Consider the following 23,241-nt stretch of genomic DNA (forward strand, 5'->3'; position numbering starts at 1 on the left):
CATAGATTATGGAAATTATGGCAACTTACATATGTGGTGATTTAATTAACACAGGGGAGAAACCATACAGTTGTAGTGTCTGTCACAGTAATGTACATATTGTTTTTAGTAACACATCATCTACAGTAAGATAATCATACTTTCCTGTAAAGATCTGTAAGAGAAACATAAAGACAACCACAAGGTAAGTACAGATTCTGCTTTGATCTTTGTGTACACATGTTTTCTTCTAAACCAGAAAAGACAAAAACTTTGATTAAAACACCAGAAATGTGTCTTCTCTAGTGTAGGATTGGAATGAGGTGGACTGACTTGAGTATGAGATTTAAGGCAAACTTTGATAGAAATATTATTAACAAAGGCCATAAAACCTGTTTTCTGCTTCAAGATGAGCTCTGGACGGAACCTGAAATTTCATATTTTATTCACTAGTTGAAGCCATAACATCATTCTAGTTGTTTCAATGAAAACACAAACTTTAAACACACCCTCAAAAATAGAAATAAGTAGAAACAAAGGTCATAACTCTGGTGCTTGATGATGCTGTATCTGAAATTATCATAACAACTCACAAAACTTATTAAAAAACAAAATTCGAAAGTGGTATGTCCCACCAATGTTACATATTTAAGTCTCCCAAAACTCGCCATTTTGTGTCTGTTGTATAAGTTTCCTAAAAATCATTAATCCAGAGTTCTGGAATGATATCCACAAAGCAGGGGTACACTTATTTATTTGATGAATGTGTAATATTTAATAATAAAAACTAGAAATTCAAACTTTAATAATGGAACTGAGATTGGTTTTATTTTGCAAAATATTTATAAGAATAATGTATTAAAGCAGATCCAAATAGATAAGATTTGTACTGTTGTACAAGATAAAATTTTAAAAGTTATCACTTGAATTATGAAGAGGTGAAACTTGGTTATGTAATGTTCTTTATACTTTAAATCTGCAAAATCAAATCTTTCATAATATAAGAAAAACATTACAAAACATTCTTTTCATGAGTACTTTATCATTGAGGGTGATGAAATCACAACAGTCATTAATAAGGGGCATGGCATGGCCAGGTGATTTAGGCACTCATCTCTTAATCTGAGTTGCAGGTTTGAATCCCAATCACACCAAATGTGCTCGCTCATTCATTCTGGCATGATAATGTGGCAGTCAATCCCACTATTCGTTGATAAAAGTGTAGCCCGAGAGTTGGCAGAGGGTGGTGATAACTAGCTGCCTTCCCTCTTTTTTTTATACTGCTAAATTAGGGATGGCTAGTACTGATAACTTTTGTGTAGCTTTGCACAAAATTCAAAACAAACCAAACTAATCATAAATTAGGAATGCATAAAATGGAAATATAGTTATAAAAAATAGTGTTTAGGTAAGAAATATGATACTGTCATATCTTGAAATAATTTTTTTTTAAATATAACGTACAGACTCTCTGAAAATTATATTTAATACTTCAAAAGATTAATAAGTGTCAAAAATATAAATTATATATTTACATTTAATTGATTTGTCAGACTGAAACCTACCAAAATCATAAATAGATCTAAACGTGATAGCCTAGTTTGAAATACTTAAACACATTAGCATGAAAAAAGTTATGTTGCTCATTGCACACACCTCATACATGTGACTCGAATCCAATCATGCTATGGTGCAAAACTTAGTTGGACCATTTCAAAGATAAAAGGCTCCTGTCTATTTAACGACATAAGAAGTAAAGGAATGTTATCTGATACAATTACTAAAACATTGATGAATGATTTCCCATGTGCTTTTAAAGTGGGAAAATGTTAAATTGTTTTCTTAGACTTTTTTTTTCATTCATATTGAACATAAGAAAACAGAAATTTGTTAATATTTACGTATTAGCCAATGGGATGACAAATACATAAAATCACAAATTATTATTATCTGTTTTTCATTACTACATTTGGAATATGCCTTGTTGTATTTCCTTATAATACACAAATTTTCCAATAGCTTAATAAATGAATTTGATAGAAATATTTATGTTTCTAATATGTGGAAATTTATGTATGTAGTTTGAACTTCCAGTGTCTTGTGTTTTTATGTAACTTTGCAAAGTAAAACCATGTAATAATAAAATGAAAATACCATTTGTGTTCATTTATTAAAGATGCTGTATCATCATTTTTGAGAAAATAAAAGTAATGCAATTTCATAATTAAAAAAGATAGAATCAGAATAGGGTGTATGTAGTCAGAAACAAAGGTGAAAGCTCCTGCACATGCAAAGACCAGAAAATATGTGCTTCACTTGTATAGGGAATACCATGAAGTATATACTGCAGCTTGAGGTCACCACCCTTCATCAGGAACATGGTTTGAAAAAACTAAAAAAATGAGGGGAAGGGTATGCTAATAAAAAGAGATGAACATCATACGATATCAGCTCAAAATGGAAGATCAGGTTATACAAGAGGGATAAAATTTCCAGAGGTCCAGCATTTACACTCTGGCTAAAGCTGTTCAGAGGTGGAAAGGTTTGTTATTGTTGATAAATTGGAAGAAAACTGATGTGAGATAAATTAAGAGGCTCCACCGTCTAACCAGAGATTAGATAATTTTTTATTGTGAACGACGGGTTTCGTTAATGGTTGACTACTAACTTAATGCATTGTATTCTGGGAGATATAAGTTTTTCCATCCCTAATTTAGCAGTGTAAGACTAGAGGGAAGGCATCTGGTCATCACCACCCAACGCTAACTCTTGGCTACTCTTTTACCAACGAATTGTGGGATTGATCGTATATTATAACACCCCCACAGCTGAAAGGGCGAGCATGTTTGGTGCGACCGGGATTCGAACCCGTGACCCTCGGATTACGAGTCGAACGCCTTAACACACTTGGCCAGAAATTCAAAATAAACCACACTATAATATTCCTTTTTGGATATTAGTGTTATTTTCAAAGAATGCGAAAAATATTTATTTTTAATGTGTTGTAATGGAGGCTCGGCATGCCCTAGCGTGTTAAGGCGTGCGCTTCGTTATTTGAGGGTCGCGGGTTTGCGCCAAACATGCTCGCCCTCCCAGCCGTGGGGGCGTTATAAGTGACGGTCAATTCCATTATTCGTTGGTACAAGAGTTGGCGGTGGGTGGTGATGATTAGCTGCCTTCCCTCTAGTCTTACACTGCTAAATTAGGGACGGCTAGCACAGATAGCCTTCGAGTAGCTTTGTGCGAAATTCCAAACAAGCAAAAAAGTATTGTAATGGATAAGTTTTTGGTATAAATGCTAAAGAAATATTAGGCAATATAAAATATTTAATATCTTAACTCTTTAGAACATATATTTGGTAAACAAACTTAATTTTGTCTGAGTAGCTAATCTGCATCTTTTACGTTTTATTGATTTCTGTAACAAATTGCACTATGGCATTAACAAAAAAAATCACATTGCGACTAATTTTCTAATTTAATTCAATAATGCTCACGGATCATTACATGATTTACTAGTTCAAATGACAGGTGTCTCTTTCAGAGACATTACATGTGAAGCCACGATATCTTTTTGCGACTTTTTACATCTATACTGAACACACACACAAAAACAGAAATTGAAAAATTACAATAATATCGGAGACAATAGCAAACTTACAGAACAGTCTTGCCCAACGCATAATATTTTTAAAAATTTTATTTACTTTCTTTTATATATGTTCTGTTTTAACCAAAACACAAACAAAACATGACAACCTAGTCTTGTTATTGCAAGTTTGAAATAATTTAACTCTCATTTAATTTATTTGCGCGAAATTCAAAACAAACCTTTTTTTAAGTAGTAATAAAATTCAGTACATGTCTTTGTAAAAGTGTGTTTTGGCAATGAGCGTTGCATTAATATCTCCGGTCCGGCATGGCCTGGAGGGTTAAGGCGTTCGACTCGTAATCTGAGGGTTGCGGGTTCGAATCCCCTACACACCAAACATGCTCGCTCTTTCAGCCGTGTGGGCGTTATGTTGTGAGCAAATAGCTCTCGTGTAGCTTTGCGTGAAATTAGAAAAAAACAAACTCACCCAGCACAGAAGGAACTTTCAAGAGAATTTGATGGCTGAAGCGTAACTGATATACTGTAAACGCGCAGCCTATTAATTTACATTCGAGATTTGATGTTATTAAAAGTATGATATTTCATCATAAAACTTTGATCATTTTTACGCCCTAAGAATATTTCTCAGGACACTGGGACAAATTACCAAAAACAAAAACAAACAGACAAAAAAGAAACAATGCCGGAAAATCCGAAAAAGTTTTGAATCTATTTTGTGTTCGCATTATTACTTTTAAAAAAGTAACCTCATAATCCAAACAACAAACCAGAAAGATAAAAAGACATATCCGAAAGTAGGAAATTATTTTTGTAAATTAAATTATGATTTTTTGTTTTAATTTTCTTTCTTGAAGAAATTGCTTATAATGTTTCACAACATATGATCATGTTAAATAGAAGAATTCATAGAATGTTTGAAGAGTTCTTATTGATATTGATTTGAAAAATAAAGCAGTATAATATTAAAATGATTTCGTTTTTGGCATGGTGGATAGGTTGTTCAATTTGCAAATTACGGATATGAATCTCAACCGCATCAAACATGCTTGTCGTTTTGGTCGTGAGGAGTGTTGTATCGCTGTACCGAATTTCATTATTCGTCGCAACATCACATACCAAACATGCTCGCCCTTTCAGCCGTGGGAGCGTTATAATGTGCAGTCAATCCCACTATTCGTTGGTAAAAGAGTAGCTCAAAAGTTGGCAGTGAGTGGTGATGACTAGCTGTCTTCCCTCTGGTCTTACACTGATAAATTAGAGACGGATAGCGCAGATAACCGTCGTGTAGCTTTACTCGAAATTTAAAAATAAACACTATTCGTCGGTTTGAAAAAGGAAAAGAAAGAAAGAAAGAAGCCCATGAACTCGTTTAGCCTATTATAATTAAATTAGAAGGGTTATCGCAGATAGTCCTTGTGTAGCTTTGCACGGAATTTAAACTAAACTTAGTCATTCAATTATCCATTTTAGAATAAAGTTAAATTTGACCACTTCCTGTGTTCTTCCGGTGTATCACTTTAACGATGTAAGTCTTTTCACTTTCCGATACAGTATTAGCAGACTATGTTTGCAAAATACGCTGAGTTAAGATTCATATAGTTTATAAACGTAGTGTTCTAGATTTTTTGTTGAATTTAAACGAGAAAATAGCCATTTCATGATTTTTACTTGTTAATAAAGGTTTTACGTCATAAAATAATGTCATGACGTCTGTCTGCCTGCCTGCACTGATTGGTATTGCGGTAGAATATTGTTTGTAGATGGATAATGGCGTCATTTGTTTAGTGTTCGCAGTGAAGATTTATTTTAGAATGCGTTAAAACTGGTTATGTGTTAGTGAAACAGTTTGTTACGTCTTTTGTAAGGTTCGTTATAAGATATATAAAGGTATAAAAAATCATGTCTATCGTAACGAATTTTTCGAAACGTCAATTATGTACAACAAATTTCCAGTGAAATTGATGTTTATGGTATTACTATAATTCTATTAAATTGCCATAATATTTCACTCAAGAAAATACATTCTCTGCTTCAGTTGTTTTTTGGTTTGTGGTAGGAGGAATTGCAAATTCTAAATAAGACGAGGAGAAACTGATTGAAATATGGAGGTGTTGAAAACAGAAGAACCTTTTATTGATGACGAGAGTACATTGTTAGATGTTGAAGGAAAAAAAGTGGTAAAACGTTACTTAGTCGTAAGTTCAATTAGTTCTTTGTGAATATTTTTAGTATGGCACAAAAGTTATGGGAAAAAAATGTCCATTATTGTGTTGACTGACATTAGCAATATTACCATCATTAGTATTGATGTCTCAAAACATATGATTGAGAAATGTTATATTTTTATGTTTCTTTGTAATTATTTTATCATTCTACCATTTATATTTGTTTACTGTAGCTTAACAGTATAAGATACTGCCGTTAAAGTTTTTATGAGATTTATTGTCCATAAGATAAATGTTTTTGGTGAACAGCCATAATTTATTTTATCAAGTGAACATTTAAATGTCAAGATACATTACTAATGAAGTTTAGAATATCCAAACTTAACCAGTACACTGGAGTAACAAATAAAATATTTTGAAAAAAATCCTATAGAGCTGTTGTGTTGCTTATAAATTGTGTAGCTGATTATAATTGGTTATCAACAAACAGGAGAAATCTGGATAATTTCCGTCCTATCAGTCTGTTAAGTTGCCTTGGCAAACAAATGGAGAAAATTATATCAAATCGTCTGCTTCACTTCTGTGTAATGAATAATATCCTTCTGGAATCACAAAATGCCTCCAGTAAAATTAGACAAACAATAGATAACCTCACACGACTCACCGAATCAATCTACAAAGCTTTTAATAACAATCGGGTAACAATAGTTGTATTTTTAGATGTTAAAAAAGCATTTGATAGCATATGGCACAACACCATCAAGTACAAATTAACACATCTGAAAATAAATCCCACTATTATTAAATGGATATCAAACTTTCTAACAGATAGAACAGCACAAGTAAAAGTCAATAAAACTATATCCAAATCTTTCAAAATAACTGCAGGAGTGCCCCAAGGACCAGTCCTTTCTCCACTACTGTACATTATCGTTGTCAGCAATATACCTTTCCCCAGTTTAACATACACTCGCAATTTGAAATACGCAGATGACATTGCTATCTGGAGTACCTCAAGAAACCCAGTAATGACTATGTCTCGCGTTCAAGAATCACTAAACAATGTCTCAAACTGGAGTAGCAAATGGAGAGTGGTTTTAAATGCAACCAAAACACAAGCAATCATCTTTTACATGAAATTAAAAAGACAAAGAAAAACTCTAGAAAAAGTAAAATTTTCACTTGGAAATATGCCCATTAACATGAGCAAACATATCACATTCCTTGGCATCACCTTCGACACAAGACTAACATGGAAAAATCATGTTAACAACATACATTCATCAATCAGAAAATGCATTTCACATTTAATGATTCTAACCAGCAAACATTCAAACTGCTCACCAAAGACCATTATTCAAATATATAAGGCTTACATCTGTCCGATAATAGAGTATGGATGTCAAGTCACATATAATACGTCAAATAACACACTTCAGAAAATCCAATTACAACAAAATAAAATTCTAAGAGCAGCATACAGACTACCACCATACACTCCTGTAAACTATATACACCAAATCAGTAACTTACCAGCTGTTAGAAATAGACTAACAGAAATGTCATACAAATATTATTTAAAAGCAGAACACAAAAACAAACTAACCCGCATCACTCTGTAAATTAGGCAGTGCACCAACCAAATTTATTTCACCATATAACATATTTCAACAATTACAAATCACACAACAAACTATATAAAGAACTAACTTCACTTATATATTATGTGTTTCTTTTTCAGGTCTTGGGCACAGGACAGGTAACTTTTTCAATGCCTGTCCTATGAAAATGGGTTTTCTTGGGGCACTCCCATTTCCCTCACAGCCAAATCTTAGGCATTGGATCTTTAGATCCCAGCCAAGGCAACTCTATTGCCATGCCCTGAATCGGGTCATTTCACGTTTTTGCGTTTATGTTCATGTTCATATTTACTTTGACATCTGCTGTTTGGGATCTGGTCTGGCTCATTTCTCTGGTGCTACCTTTGTCTTGCTCACCAATATTAGGACCAACCTCACTCCTACACCCAAAAAAAGTCAAAACAAAGGAAAAACAAAAACCCCATGCTAATTTCAATAATCTTTCACAAAAGGGGATGAAGAGGAACCACAACTTTCCTGATCACCCCAGTTGGAGAGAGAATTTTTCAGATTTCTCTCTGTCTAAACTAAACCCCTGCCACATTAGTTTGTGTTTTAATTGGTTATCTTATGAAAGAAGTCAAGAGAAACTTTTGTTAGTTTTCTCCCACTAGTCTGAGTCCTCTGTAGAATAATATAAAAAAAGTGAAACTACAAGTTAAATGTTAAAACAACCCTTTAGTAAGACAAAGAAGTTCATTGTATTAACTGTATCTTAATAGTATTAAAGTAACTTCAAAACATCTGATAAAAAACTTTCAAACTGTACAAAATCAAAACTGTCTTCATATTTTACTAAAATTTTCTGCTGAATGAGGGAAAATTTTAGTTTTAATATTGTAAATACATTAAACTGATTACTTATTCATGATGAATTCAAAACTGTAATTAGCTTTCTAAGTTAAACCTGAAATATAAACTTTGTCACCTTGTGCTCACATGATAAGCAACTTTCACAAGTAACAATCAAACAATGCTCCCAAAGTGTGATAAAACTCCCATCAGTTTTGTTTTGAAATATTGGTATTTGTTTTTGTTAAATAATGTGAAACTGGTCTTGTGCTGTTGTTTATCCTGTATGAAGAAATATCAAAATAATGTGAAATTATTGTAAATTTAAAATAACATTGTTACTTTAATACCAAACATGCAATACTTCAATAAAACTACACATTTCTTGACAGAGTACATGCTAGTTCCAATTTAATGAAACTAGAACAGAATAAAAATTACTGGAGAAGGAAAGGTCAATATTTTTAATAGTCTGCACAAAATATTATTTTTTTCCTTGGACTATTCACAAGCAACTTACACATATGTGGATAAAGTGGATGTTTCAGATTTTTTGAGATCCGTTATAACAATCCAGTAAATAAAATTGTGATATTTAAAGTTAGGGAATGTGAATTTTTTTAAAATGTTTTTTTTAAGAAGAAAATGCTTCTGTTTGTCATCACTCACTGTACTCGAAACTTATTGTAAAGTGCCATGGACTATCTGATGGCTTTGCCACATGCCATCACCAGTTTCATAAACTGAAGGAAGATTCAAATGATATAGTTTTCTTATAGATTAAATTTATCAATTTATTTCTTTTGAGAAAGAAGTGCAAGAGATATTTTAATATAGCATTTTGAAACAACATGGGGATCTATTGGTCCATCGCTGCTGTTTCATTATTTAAGTCACAATTGTTATTATTTATATTAAGCCAGTTGTTATTATTTATATCCTTATTAAGCTTTTTCTTACACTCAAATTTACTGCCTTTACAACATCTGAAGACAACACATTTCAAAGGTCAACTACCCTGTTAGAAAAATAGAACTGTCTTAGCTGAAGATAATCTCTACCCTATGTATATTTGTATTCCTAGTCCTGCTTTCTCTTTGTTAAATAAAACAAAAAATTGACACTATCAGTTCTCTTTAGAATCTTAAACACCTGAACTGGATACCCTCCAACTCTTCTCTTTAAAAGAAAACAATTTGAGAGATTTCAGCCTCTCCTGTTGTGACAATACCTCTATATTGGGGACTATTCTAGTAACCCTTCTCTGAATCATTTCTAATAATTTAGTGTCTTTCCTAAGGCAAGGAACCCATGAATGGATACAATGTTCCAAATATGGGGTAACCAATGACCTATGCAATGAAATTATAACCTCTTTAGACTTGTACTCAGTATTTCTACAGATACAACCTAAAATTCTTATTTGTTTTGCCACAGTACACTGCTTGGGTGACTTTGGAGACTCATGGAGACTTAATAACTGTTGGGGTTATTCCAATCCAAATTATGATAACTCACATGCATTATCTTGTATTTATTATAATTAAAATCTATCTGACATGTAATCAGCAGATCCTCTTCACAGCTAGTGACACCCTAGACCGTAATGTCATCAAATAATTTAAATAATCTATTGACTATTCCTTCATCTATGTTTAACCATGTTTCATTTATTTCCATTACACCAAAATTTTTCTTTCCCACCAGTGCTCCAAAGTCATCTATTTTATTTTTTATACTCCTAACACTATAACAGTAATTAGTAAGCCTATCCTTATGACTACTCCTGTAGTAATTTTCCATGCTAAAATTTTCTTTTGCCTTTTATTATTTTTTGCATGTAGTTTTTCCTGTCACTCACCTTATTTTATGTTCTTTTACAGCTGAGTAAATAGCCTTAGCAAACAAACCAGTCCTTTCCTATTTACATGTCAACTATCCATTCCAAAAAGCTTTCTTATTGCCCTCTGACCTACTTTTCCTTACATGAATCACAAAAGCTGCATCTCTGGTAGTTCTCTTTATTATACCTATCAGTTATATCCTCCACCTGATTCTTTTTTCCCTATTTCTCTTCAGACTATTCTATCCCCATGTCTTGTCAAGAAATCACCCATAACTATAACCTCCTTACCCACAATCTTTGACCCCATTTGTTTTCCTTCCCTCCAGTAGTTTTTCATGCTGAGAGCTGACATTTGTTATTTAGCACAGTAGACTAATGAGTATTAGATTTACTACTTTTAACCCTGGTAGTTCTTTTTTCTAATTTTCTGAAAGTCATTGTTAGTTGATGTCTCTCTTGCCTGTAAAAGAACTCCTGCTGTGATTTCCCACAATCTACACTTCTTTCTATCTGTTACCTCTACTTTAATTATGATGCTGTCTAACTTTGCCTCCATCCTACAAAATGTACATAAAAATTACACTTCTTCATTACTGGCTTCCTTCAAAATATGTGCCAGTCCCATGTTCCAAAATAAATCCCACTCCTTGCACCTGTTACATCTGACAAACTCTCAAAGGTGAACTTCTAGTCTTAACCATTATATCTGTACTTATAGCCTGAAAATAAATACTCAGTACCAGATAGTTACGACCTGTTGTTAATATTGTTACTGTTAAGAGTAACTTTTGAAAACCAATTCTATTATTTTTTGTCACTGCTTCATTTTCACAATAAAGTAATAAAAGTTTAGTTTTAATTATGAAGAACTTAGAATTAATGGAATTATCTCAGTATGTGAAATTTAAAAAAGTTTACTGTTGTTCAGTTTAAGAGTTTTTATTACAATATTTTTGTTTTGTGAGCAATCTTTAAAGTTTGGACTTTGTTTTTCAGTAAAAAATAAATAAAATTACATCTCTAATGATGGGAGACAAATTTAATTTTAATTTTTGATACAAGTGTTAAAACTTTAATATTGTTACACCTTATTAATTTAGTTGGATAAGAACTAGATAATGAACAGTTGTGGTTGATGGTATAATGAGGGCTAACACTTCAGTTTGTTTTATTGTGTCCACTATTAATAGTTTGGAATCCAGATGATCATATTACATGGGTTATTTGACCACACAGTTATTTCATATTTGTGTTATTTGCTTCTCTACACCTGTGATAGTGGGAAAATACTCTTCTGGAGAATATTCCTCAGGTGTAATGTATCACAGCTGTTTAGGTGGTGTGATTCCTATTGTATTCAGTTTATAGAGATTCATTAATTAATGGACACCCCATACTATTGAATATTATATTTGTGAAAGTAATATTATTAGAATAATTATTTTATGAACAAATTAAATATAAATAACAGAATTTTAAGGAAAAATATGTTAAGATCATTACTGGTCATTTATCACTCTGTTTTATAATTAAGTGTCAATATATTAACGTTGTGGTTAAAGATAAACAAACGGAACTTGACCAGAATCTATCATGTTAAACTATGTTAATGTAGTGATACACATTGTTACAAAAGTAGTTATTATTCCCCTCTAGTAACAAGAGAAGATGTTTCCACAGAAGAGGAATCTTCAGTTACAGTCTCTGATTTTAAAATAAAAATGAAAAGTCTGATGAAGTATCAAAGGACACTGAGGTAATCTGTGGGTTAAAACCTTTATTAAGATAATTATTATAACTAAATATTTTTAGAGCATACTTACACATGTTGATGTTACAGAACATTTGGTGTTTGAATTGTTACAGTAAACAAAAATGTTCTCAGCTACAAAATGCCATACTCTTGGTATTCAGTTCCAGATGTGGGAAAGATTGGTTCTTCATCTGGTTCATCGCTAAATATTCTAGTAAAAATGTTCTTTTTTATTACTTTGTAAGATAATTTTAAAATATTAATTTGGAACCAATAGATCAGCTTCATTTGATGTAGTTTCTCATTTCACAAATATTCTCTTATTACTAATAAATTCTTTTATAAGAAGTTTTTATTCTGTAAATCTTATCTGAGGTTGTTTTTGTAACTGATATTTTAAAGGTGAAATAACATTTAGGGAAAGATTAATAGTTCAGATATAGTAGCTTCTAGTTCCTTCTAGATCAAGTTATTAATGATTTTGACACTTGTACTGTAAGTATAACTTTAGTAAGACTAAGTGTATGGTTTAGATATGTGGATAACACGTTTTATTTGACAGCATGGTAATAGTATATTAGTAGATTTTAAAAACCACATAAAGGTGGTTGTCCCTAACATTCAGTTTGTGTTAAAGACTGAACATTGAATTTCAAATTTTTAGACACCTATATAGTAGAGTGTTATGAATGGGATAAAAGTTTAGTTTTTAACACTGCTTAACAAAAAGTCTAACTTCTCTGTATTTGTTTTTGTGTCTTTAAATGTCTCTACTTATCATAAATATTTAATGTTAGAGTTGAATTTACTTGTAGAAGATATATTCCTACCATTATTTACAGGATCTGAAATAAACACTAAATCTGTAGGAGTAATAGTACTTTAGAGGTGTCACAATGTAGCGTATTGTATGTAAATACGGTCTATGTGCTTACTCAGAATTACACTATGTAACAAAATGTTTATTTTTTCTTGTTCTTGGGCAGAAAGTGTTATTTCCCAATTGCTTATGCCTAAAGTAAATGGAAAAGACCTATTTTTCTCTTCAAACTTTGCTTTTGTGACCTGCTGGCATATAACGAAAACATAATGGGAGATTATATTTGGGGCTGATACGTGAAAGTGATTTACATTACAATCAGAAGTCTCGAAAAACTACTCACTTCTAAACATTTTTGTATAACTTTAGTGTAAATACATGTAAATTTTGATTCATATGCTGTTTTATTCAGACCTTATGTAAATGAAAATGTGCAAATTTGCCTGTTTTTACATAGAAAATAGGTTAATTTCTAAATTTCATTATCCAGGTCACAAAAGCAAAGTTTGAAGGGAATAATGGTCATTTTCTGTACTTTTACAACATAAGCAATTAGGAAATAACACATACTAACAAAATTTGTGTTACATAGTGTTATTTGTACATAAATAGGTAATATGTTTGAAAATCAGTAATTTTAAGGTTAACATGATTTCCTTATTATACATTAAGAAACTGTACTATTGGTCTTAAAAGACAAAGTAAAATATGACATCAATAAAATTCTGTGTAACTGTGGTTTAATATACTCTGATCAGACAAGCTGTAGTGGAAATAGTCTACTATAGAACCAAATATAACCTCTTTTTCCTTTTATTCTAACTTAAAAGTGCACTTTATCAAAATACAGATTATGAGGTAAAGAATATGAAAATGTTACAGATAAATATAAAAGTAATGAATTAGCTGTGGCTAAACATGTTGCACTGTCATTTAACAGTAGAGTGTTATTTAACTGTAAACATATAGTTTGTTATATTTTTTATAATTTCTATAAACAATTTTAAAACTGTGTGAAATTTGAAAGTACTGAAACAACTTTTGGCCATTTGTTTCAGTCACCACTTTTTCAGTCAGTTAATATAATGTTCAGTTTTTAATTAGATGTATCATGAGACTTGTTAATTTCTGAAGATTATATAAAATCATGCAAAACTAGTTTAGTTCCTAAAAAAAATGTTGTTCTGGGCATTGTGTGATTTCATTTTTGTAAATCTGTTTTGTATATGTAGAGGGTGTAACAGGTTAGGTAATTATGTAAATTATTTAAATCTTGCATGTGCATGCATCTGTCTCAGTAAATTGTATTTCTAGCAATAATATAGATCATTGCCAAGACATGAGAATGTCTAACAAGCATACGTCCATTTTATTCTGGAATATATTTTATCATTATTATAAATTTTAGTTTTATATATTATTGGCTTTTTTATTTTGCACTTTATCATGTAACTTGCAGATATTGGTAAATAATGTTTTAAAAAACTAAATTTAATGTGTGTTTCTGAAGATTTCTGTGACTTTGGTGTTTATAATGACACTCTTACATGCATATTTTTTTCAACATAAAATACTTTTATTTACAAGCTTTAGGCCTTATTATCAGAGCTTTTGTTCAGCATCAATAAGCTGAGCAATATATTTATTTGTGGAATGTTGTGGGATATATATGTGGACAACAACTGTAACAATAACTTGCATCTGGTATTAAAGTTATTCACCATACAGAAAATATGATGAATGAATAATTTGATTACTTCAATATAATAAACATAAGGAAATTACTATTTTTATTACTTAGTTTAAGTGTATAGCAAGAGGGCCAAAAGCTTGCAAATTAAAGGTATTTTAGTGTAAAAAAAGTCCATGTATGATTGTAATATTAATTTACCTGTGTTATGAAACTTAAAAACAACTGTTAATGTTTTCTAAATATGTACTAGTTTTGCAGGTATACTGTTAAAGTTTTAATTCTGTTGTTTCAAAAGCAGTGTTTTAAGAAAAATGCTTAAACCGCAGTTTTCTTATCACACAATCCGTGAGCTGTGAAAAATCTACTTTATAGGAGCTGTGTGTAAACATTTAAGCTTGTTGTGTTTTTGAATGTGTAGGTGACAGTGTAGGAGCTGCGTGTAAGCATTTAAGCTTGCTGTGTTTTTTGAATGTGTAGGTGACACTGTAGGAGCTGTGTGTAATCATTTAACCTTGCTGTGTTTTTTGAATGTGTAGGTGACACTGTAGGAGCTGTGTGTAATCATTTAACCTTGCTGTGTTTTTGAATGTGTAGGTGACAGTGTAGGAGCTCGCGTGTAAACATTTAAGCTTGTTGTGTTTTTGAATGTGTAGGAGACAGTGTAGGAGCTGTGTGTAAACATTTAAGCTTGTGTTTTTAATGTGTAGGTGACAGTGTAGGAGCTGCGTGTAAACGTTTAAGCTTGCTGTGTTTTTGAATGTGTAGGTGACAGTATAGGAGCTGTGTGTAAACATTTAAGCTTGCTGTGTTTTTTAATGTGTAGGTGACAGTGTAGGAGCTGCGTGTAAACATTTAAGCTTGCTGTGTTTTTTAATGTGTAGGTGACAGTATAGAGATGCGTGTAAACATTTAAGCTTGCTGTGTTTTTTGAATGTGTAGGTGACAGTGTAGGAGCTGCGTGTAAACATTTAAGCTTGCTGTGTTTTGAATGTGTAGGTGACAGTGTAGGAGCTGCGTGTAAACATTTAAGCTTGCTGTGTTTTTTAATGTGTAGGTGACAGTGTAGGAGCTGCGTGTAAACATTTAAGCTTGCTGTGTTTTTGAATGTGTAGGTGACACTGTAGGAGCTGTGTGTAATCATTTAACCTTGCTGTGTTTTTGAATGTGTAGGTGACACTGTAGGAGCTGTGTGTAATCATTTAACCTTGCTGTGTTTTTGAATGTGTAGGTGACAGTGTAGGAGCTGCGTGTAAACATTTAAGCTTGTTGTGTTTTTGAATGTGTAGGAGACAGTGTAGGAGCTGTGTGTAAACATTTAAGCTTGTTGTGTTTTTTAATGTGTAGGTGACAGTGTAGGAGCTGCGTGTAAACGTTTAAGCTTGCTGTGTTTTTGAATGTGTAGGTGACAGTATAGGAGCTGTGTGTAAACATTTAAGCTTGCTGTGTTTTTTAATGTGTAGGTGACAGTGTAGGAGCTGCGTGTAAACATTTAAGCTTGCTGTGTTTTTGAATGTGTAGGTGACAGTATAGGAGATGTGTTTTTGAATGTGTAGGTGCGTGTAAACATTTAAGCTTGCTGTGTTTTTGAATGTGTAGGTGACAGTGTAGGAGCTGCGTGTAAACATTTAAGCTTGCTGTGTTTTTGAATGTGTAGGTGACAGTGTAGGAGCTGCGTGTAAACATTTAAGCTTGCTGTGTTTTTGAATGTGTAGGTAACAGTGTAGGAGCTGTGTGTAAACATTTAAGCTTGCTGTGTTTTTTTAATGTGTAGGTGACAGTGTAGGAGCTGAGTGTAAACATTTAAGCTTGCTGTGTTTTTGAATGTGTAGGTGACAGTGTAGGAGCTGCGTGTAAACATTTAAGCTTGCTGTGTTTTTGAATGTGTAGGTAACAGTGTAGGAGCTGTGTGTAAACATTTAAGCTTGCTGTGTTTTTTGAATGTGTAGGAGACAGTGTAGGAGCTGTGTGTAAACATTTAAGCTTGCTGTGTTTTTAATGTGTAGGTGACAGTGTAGGAGCTGTGTGTAAACATTTAAGCTTGCTGTGTTTTTTAATGTGTAGGTGACAGTGTAGGAGCTGTGTGTAAACATTTAAGCTTGCTGTGTTTTTTTAATGTGTAGGTGACAGTGTAGGAGCTCGTGTAAACATTTAAGCTTGCTGTGTTTTTAATGTTTAGGTGACAGTGTAGGAGCTGTGTGTAAACATTTAAGCTTGCTGTGTTTTTTTGAATGTGTAGGTGACAGTGTAGGAGCTGTGTGTAAACATTTAAACTTGCTGTGTTTTTTTAATGTTTAGGTGACACTGTAGGAGCTGTGTGTAAACATTTGACCTTGCTGTGTTTTTGAATGTGTAGGTGACAGTGTGGGAGCTGTGTGTAAACATTTAAGCTTGCTGTGTTTTTGAATGTGTAGGTGACAGTGTGGGAGCTGTGTGTAAACATTTAAGCTTGCTGTGTTTTTGAATGTGTAGGTGACAGTGTACATCTTTGTGCCTTTTTAAAGTGTAAAATAATTTTAGAAATGTTTTTACAGGAAAAGGGAAACAAGTTTTCCAATCTTTGAAGGATGTCACAGCATTTCTGGTGGTTTATTACCTAAACATTGCTTTAGTTAGAGACAGTTAAACTGTATTTAGGTCTTACATTTATGTTGTAGTTTACTGAATGGTTTTATGATTTTTATAAGTTTAACTTGTCTGAATTGTGGGGATGCCAGAATAAGGTCATAAAGTCCTGTTGACATGTTGGTATAAACAGAGAATTTGAAAGTAAAATTAAGACTATGTGCAAAAATAAAGATGTGAAATTACACCTGAGAAAGGTTACTACTCTTTTGTAGTGAATTTCTATAAAAAGTTTAAACATACAGATATTTTTAATTTGTTAATTTTAAACATTGCAGCACCATATGTAGTTGACAATAGATATGGTTATTAATATATTAAAGAAAATGTAAAATATAAACATTTACCTTAAATGTTTGATATTCATTAAAGAGATTAGAGATGCTGTAAAGTAAATATGAAAACTGTAAGATGAAAATAGTATTTTTACACTTCATATAAAAGTCGTTGGTTGTGAACTATTGGTTGTGAAAGAGACAAATAACTAAATGAAATAAATTTTTATTATAAATAGTAGAAAAAATTAAAAAAATGTACTTTTCTGAAACTTCAGGAACATACTTGTTAAATATCAGTTAAGTTTGTACGTATTTCTGTTGAAACTTCAGGAACATACTTGTTAAATATCAGTTAAATTTGTACGTATTTCTGTTGAAACTTCAGGAACATACTTGTTAAATATCAGTTAAATTTGTACGTATTTCTGTTGAAACTTCAGGAACATACTTGTTAAATATCAGTTAAGTTTGTATGTATTTCTGTTGAAACTTCAGGAACATACTTGTTAAATATCAGTTAAGTTTGTACGTATTTCTGTTGAAACTTCAGGAACATACTTGTTAAATATCAGTTAAGTTTATGCATTATTTCTGTTGAAACTTCAGGAACATACTTGTTAAATATCAGTTAAGTTTGTAATGTATTTCTGTTTGTTAATTTTAAACTTTTCCTTACACTGTACATTGATAATAACAGTTTGTTAATGAATTTAGTAGAAAATTGAAAATAAAATGAAATTTACCCTAAAAACATGTGGTATTCATTTATGAGATTCTAGATATTATGCAAAGGAAATGTGAAAATCTTGAGATAAAAAAATAGTATTTCCAAAGCTTACTTCTCTCCCCTGACTCAGTTACTCTACTGTTGGGGTTTCTTCCTTTGCCCATTGGTCTGATTTTCTCTTGTTAACTTCAGTCTTTCATACTGCACTTAATTGCCATAGTTGATATCTGTCTTCACCTGTCTCGATGTGTCCTCTGTACCATCTTATTCCTCTGTATCATCTTATATTACTTTTTCTCTACAAAATGTTCACAAATGTGTTTCTCTGTTTTATGATTATTAGGACATACCTTGAGCATTGTTTGTTACATAGCTTATTTTCATGAAAGTTGATACTGTTCGTTAGCTTATTGTAGTGAGATGGTGACATATATTTAGTTTGGTGGTATTCTTCCGGGGGGTTTCTGAGGCTGCAGTTTAGGGTATTCCAACAGATTGTGGAGAGAATTTAGAATCACTTTTCCTGTGCCATCGTTTAATCTGTTGCTTTCTCAGGAGGCCACTTTTGAGTGAGCTGCCTTATCAGCTTTTCTTTTTTAATCCAGTTGATCCATTGAGTGTGTGATGTTTCAGATCTTTCCCCAGTAGTTTTAGAGTGTGTACTACCTTAATTGATGGCTGAAAGGCCTGGGAGCAAATACTTAGCTTTTCCCCCATCCGTTAACATTGTGGTTCTTGCAGGGAAATTTATTGGTCAGTTATGTGAAGGAACAACTTTATCTTATTTGGCACAATTGTTGGAACTATGTGATTTAGCCTACCATTGTCAAGTGGAACTACATTCCAAGTGCCAAAAAATGCATCTGCTCCTAGAAATTTGGATTCTAGAGTGGACTTTATAGTTAACCTGAATATATCAATACCCCCTGGTAAGACAACTCTGAAGTCCAGTATCTTGTCTTCCTAAAACTAAACTTTCTTAGAAGACTCTTGGGTTCACCATGTTGAGTTGGATCCATTGTTAGCATGCACATTGGTTTGAGTGTCAGTTTGTACATTCATCCCTGTTGTTACAGGCATCTCAGCTTTCATCAGCTCCTATAGGGGCTCATAGATCCACTGCTGTTTGAGGATTCCAAACCTTAATATTAGTCTTTTGATCCATTAGTACACAGAATAGATTCTCTCTGTATCCAAGGGTTCTGCTGCTTGACTGAAACAGTGCTTGCAGCATTGGTGATTATTGTATGCCTTCAGAGTCTGTGGTATACCTTAACCATTCATCTAGGAACACTGCAGATCCTTGAATGAAATTTTCACCACTATTGTCCATCCAACCTGTACGGTTTCCATCTCCCATAGATCCTCACAAATTGGTATTTAATTCTAAGGCTGTCAGAGAGAGGAGTGTCATGGCAGTTATTCTGGGGTTTTATCTCTCAGTTTTTTGGGCCCAAGAAGACAGGAGATTGGTGTCCACTTATTGATTTTTATCATGTGTATCTATGCATAGATTCTCCAACATTCAAATGTAGCTTCCCTAACATAAACCTTGGTAAAATACTGAAATATGAAAATATAGAATTAGAGTGAAGTACTGTTGTTGTCTCAAATAATCTGTATTATAGATATCAATGTGAAAAAAATATATTTCTAAATCTTTAGTTTATATTTCATTTAAAAAGTTCTGGTCATCAAAATAATTATTTATTCTTGGTTTCTTGTTTCATCTATTTAAGATATAAATATTAAGTTTCAGTATTTGTTCTTGTTTAAGATTTTTGAAGTATTGTAAGTGGTTTGATTTTAGTGAGTTAAAGTGTCTGCTTTAGCAGATGAATCAAAACTTTTTTTGTCATTTCATTCTATATTACATTTACAGTATATGTTATTTTTATGAAATGTAAAATTGATTACAATAGAAAGATAAAATAATATTAGTATGTATACCACTACTAATAAAATAGAAACTCGTATTACTGGTATTTTTATTTGAAGCAGATTTCTATTAAAGATACTATTTATTTTACCAAAGGAACATTGTGACAATTGTTTTGAAATAAAAATACTTTCTTTATTTCATGTTCTCTAAAAAATGTATTAAAGAGACTTTAATATACTCTTCAAAAAAAGAAACACAAAAGGGATATTTTTTATTTGAAAGAGAAATATATGTAATAACGTTACAAGCTCAGAGTATGTGATGTGACACGTGTTAAGGGACTGATTGTCAGACCAAAATGACGATAAAAGATGTGTACTTTGAAAACGGAGGAAAACATCGGATTTTTCGCCAAAACGCATGCGTGTCCAGTAATTTTTTTTGAGAGATCTGAATGTTCTACAAGTGTAACATGTGCAAAATCCCTATAAAAGTGACGGGTTCTCGGTTTTCATAGCTCAGTGTTAAGCCACCGACACGCAATACAGTTACGCCAAGACTGACTGAAGCACAACGTAACAACGCCATTGGTTGCTTGGAAGCAGGCGAATCTCGATCAGATGTTGCTAGAGCTGTGAATGTCCACCCAAGCACCATCACAAGGCTATGGAATCGTCATCAACAACATGGATCAACTCGTGACCGTCCACGATCTGGCAGACCTCGTGTGACCACGCCCGCACAAGATCGCTACATTCGGTTACGTCACCTTCGGGATAGGACCACCACTGAGATGTCTACTGCCTCAACCATACCATGGCTGCATAGGATTTCTGATCAGACCGTACGCAACCGTCTATGAGATGCAGGAATCCGACCACGACGTCCAGTCAGAGGCGTCATCCTCACCCAGCAACATCGTCAAGCGCGGCTGCAGTGGACTCGGGCACATCGGGTATGGCCTCATCGACAATGGAGGCATGTTTGGTTCAGCGATGAATCACATTTTATGCTTCGTAGGCAGGATGGAAGGACCCGTGTGTACCGTCGCCGAGGTGAACATTTTGCAGGAAGTTGACAGATTTGGTGGTGGCAGCATCATGATGTGGGCTGCCATCGCCTACAATGCCAGAACAGACCTTTTGCACATTTGAGGGAATCTTACAGCTTAACGATACGTCGACGACATTCTTAGGCCCGATGTGCAACCCATCATGGTGAACGTCAAGGATGTTTTTCAACATGACAACGCCCGTCCTCACACAGCCCGACTCACCACTGTCTTCTTGAGACACCACAACATCAACATTCTTCCCTGGCCCTCCAAGATCACCAGATTTAAACCCCATCGAACATCTTTGGGACGAGTTGGACCGACGTCTGCGACGGCGACAACCTCAACCGCAGACTCTATCTTAGCTTGCAGCAGCTTTGCAGGCTGAGTGGACAGCCATTCCACAGGATGTGATTCGTCATCTCATCGCTTCCATGTGCAGGAGATGCCAAGCAGTTATTGATGCTCACGGGGGGCATACTCATTATTGACATTGAGTGATGTTAAACTTCAACTAGTGAGCGTGGACTTCGCCTTTGCAGACTTTGTATGTTCAGCAGTGAATGTGCAAAGTTTCACACATGTCATACAGAACTGCCCGGAATAAACTTGTAAACAATGTGTCTCAAATTTTGCCTTTTGCGTTTCGTTTTTTGAAGAGTATATTTGTTATTTATTTACACTTATTATTTATTTCCAAAACTTCCCTCGAAACATCACTAAAGGAGTTTTAGTAAATAGTGTATCAGTCATTATACCTCACAATTTTTGTGCCATTTCTGAACATGTGCATATCATGTGACTAGTTTCCAGCAATAGTACAGCACCACCTTCAGTGGTATAACTTGTTCCCTCTGCTATTCCTTTTCACCTTCTCAGTTGGTATAACACTGTTTAGATGTGCATTTAATATTTCTGAGTATGATTATAAGTATATTTTTTATTTATAACATTAGTTATTATTGATTTATTTTTTTAGAACATATTTGTCGATGTAGAAATTGAACAAAATAGTAATTCACCAAAAGATGGAAGCACTTCCAATGATGAAGTTGTTGATTATTCACAACATACAAGTATGAAAAAAGAACCAAGTCATGAATTTCAACAAACTGACACTGGATTAGAAGTTTTATCAAGTGAGTATAACTAATTAAACATATGAGGATAGACAATAGAAGAAAATTGTGAAATAAAACCATAAACGTTATGGAGTAAACATTGTAATAGAGAAATAGAGTTTATCTAGACTTATTATAATTTTATTTTTATGATATTCATCTTATAAGTCCTTTGTATATCAGCAGGACACCTAGTGAGTAGACCGCTTTTAGATCTGGTCAGTTAAAAGCAGTGTTAAAACTTTCTTATGCATGAATGCAACTGTCTTTTGGCCAGTTTTAACTTTGCAGTAGCACTGAGGCCAAATCCTATTTAAGTCATGACGATGAGACACTCATTTAAATTAAAAATGTTTCGTCTCCAGATTGCTGGTGTGGGTATTAAAACTTTTATTAAAATAAATTCCATAACAATGTTTTTACTTTCTTAGGTCATACTGAAGATGTTAACCTCAAGCCGTCTTGAGAAATCAAATTTAAAGTAGACTGATGATAGTTCAAAGTGATTTCAGCCACTAAAATATGTGATGGATAGCGTTCCAGTATTAGCTTACCTTGAGAGGGTTTCTCTCTTCACTTTGTATACAGTTATCAGTGACAGTTGTTATAAACACAGGATGGAATGGAGTGTTGTAGTGTAATGTAACATCTACCAAATGACGTTACTGTAGTAAGAAGAAAGACCTGCTTGTAGATGTAGTGTGTAATGAACAGTTCTGGTATTACTTGTATAGTTGATAATTTACTGTTAAAGTACACCATACATTGTTGATGTGGTGAACCTTGTAATAGTTGTAGATATAATCTTATGTTAGGTCACAATGTTGCATCAATATGTCTTGATTCTTACAGCAGACTGGACATGCAAGTAGACATTTTGTACTGGCAAATGAAAACTTGTACATTGTTTATTGGATGGTCAGATTCTGGACCTAACGTTATTGTTATATGTAAAGTCTCAGACGTGACACTGGGCTATGGAATAAATGAAAATACATTTGTTTAATGGATTGAAGCTGTGTTAGAATGCTATACATTTGTTCATTATCTCTAACAGACTGACGATTCTTTTTGCATATAAATATCCATGAAGTGTTGCTAGTTCACTAGGTTAACACCATCTTCTGTTATGGCTGTCAGGATATGACTCACACAACTCCATTGCTGTTTCTTAATCATTTGACAGGTTGGTATTTACTCCCTTCAATACCAAACGTTCTACCATTTTTTATGTTAATGTATTGCTGTATTAATCA

General features: G+C 33.1%; 1 protein-coding gene across 1 annotated transcript in view; it reads left to right on the forward strand.

The window, feature by feature from the left end:
* The first annotated feature begins 5,147 nt into the window (after window positions 1-5,147).
* The window catches only part of LOC143230700 (uncharacterized), a 54,160-nt gene continuing 36,066 nt past the window's right edge, over window positions 5,148-23,241 (forward strand). The window contains exons 1-3 of the mRNA XM_076464709.1: window positions 5,148-5,787; window positions 11,692-11,791; window positions 21,844-22,003. Coding sequence (XP_076320824.1) covers window positions 21,943-22,003 — 61 coding nt within the window. The 5' untranslated portion in view covers window positions 5,148-5,787; window positions 11,692-11,791; window positions 21,844-21,942. The remainder of the gene's footprint in view (window positions 5,788-11,691; window positions 11,792-21,843; window positions 22,004-23,241) is intronic.

The sequence above is a fragment of the Tachypleus tridentatus genome, chromosome 1 (genome assembly GCF_004210375.1).
Source record: "Tachypleus tridentatus isolate NWPU-2018 chromosome 1, ASM421037v1, whole genome shotgun sequence".
Classification (NCBI taxonomy): Eukaryota; Metazoa; Arthropoda; class Merostomata; order Xiphosura; family Limulidae; genus Tachypleus; species Tachypleus tridentatus.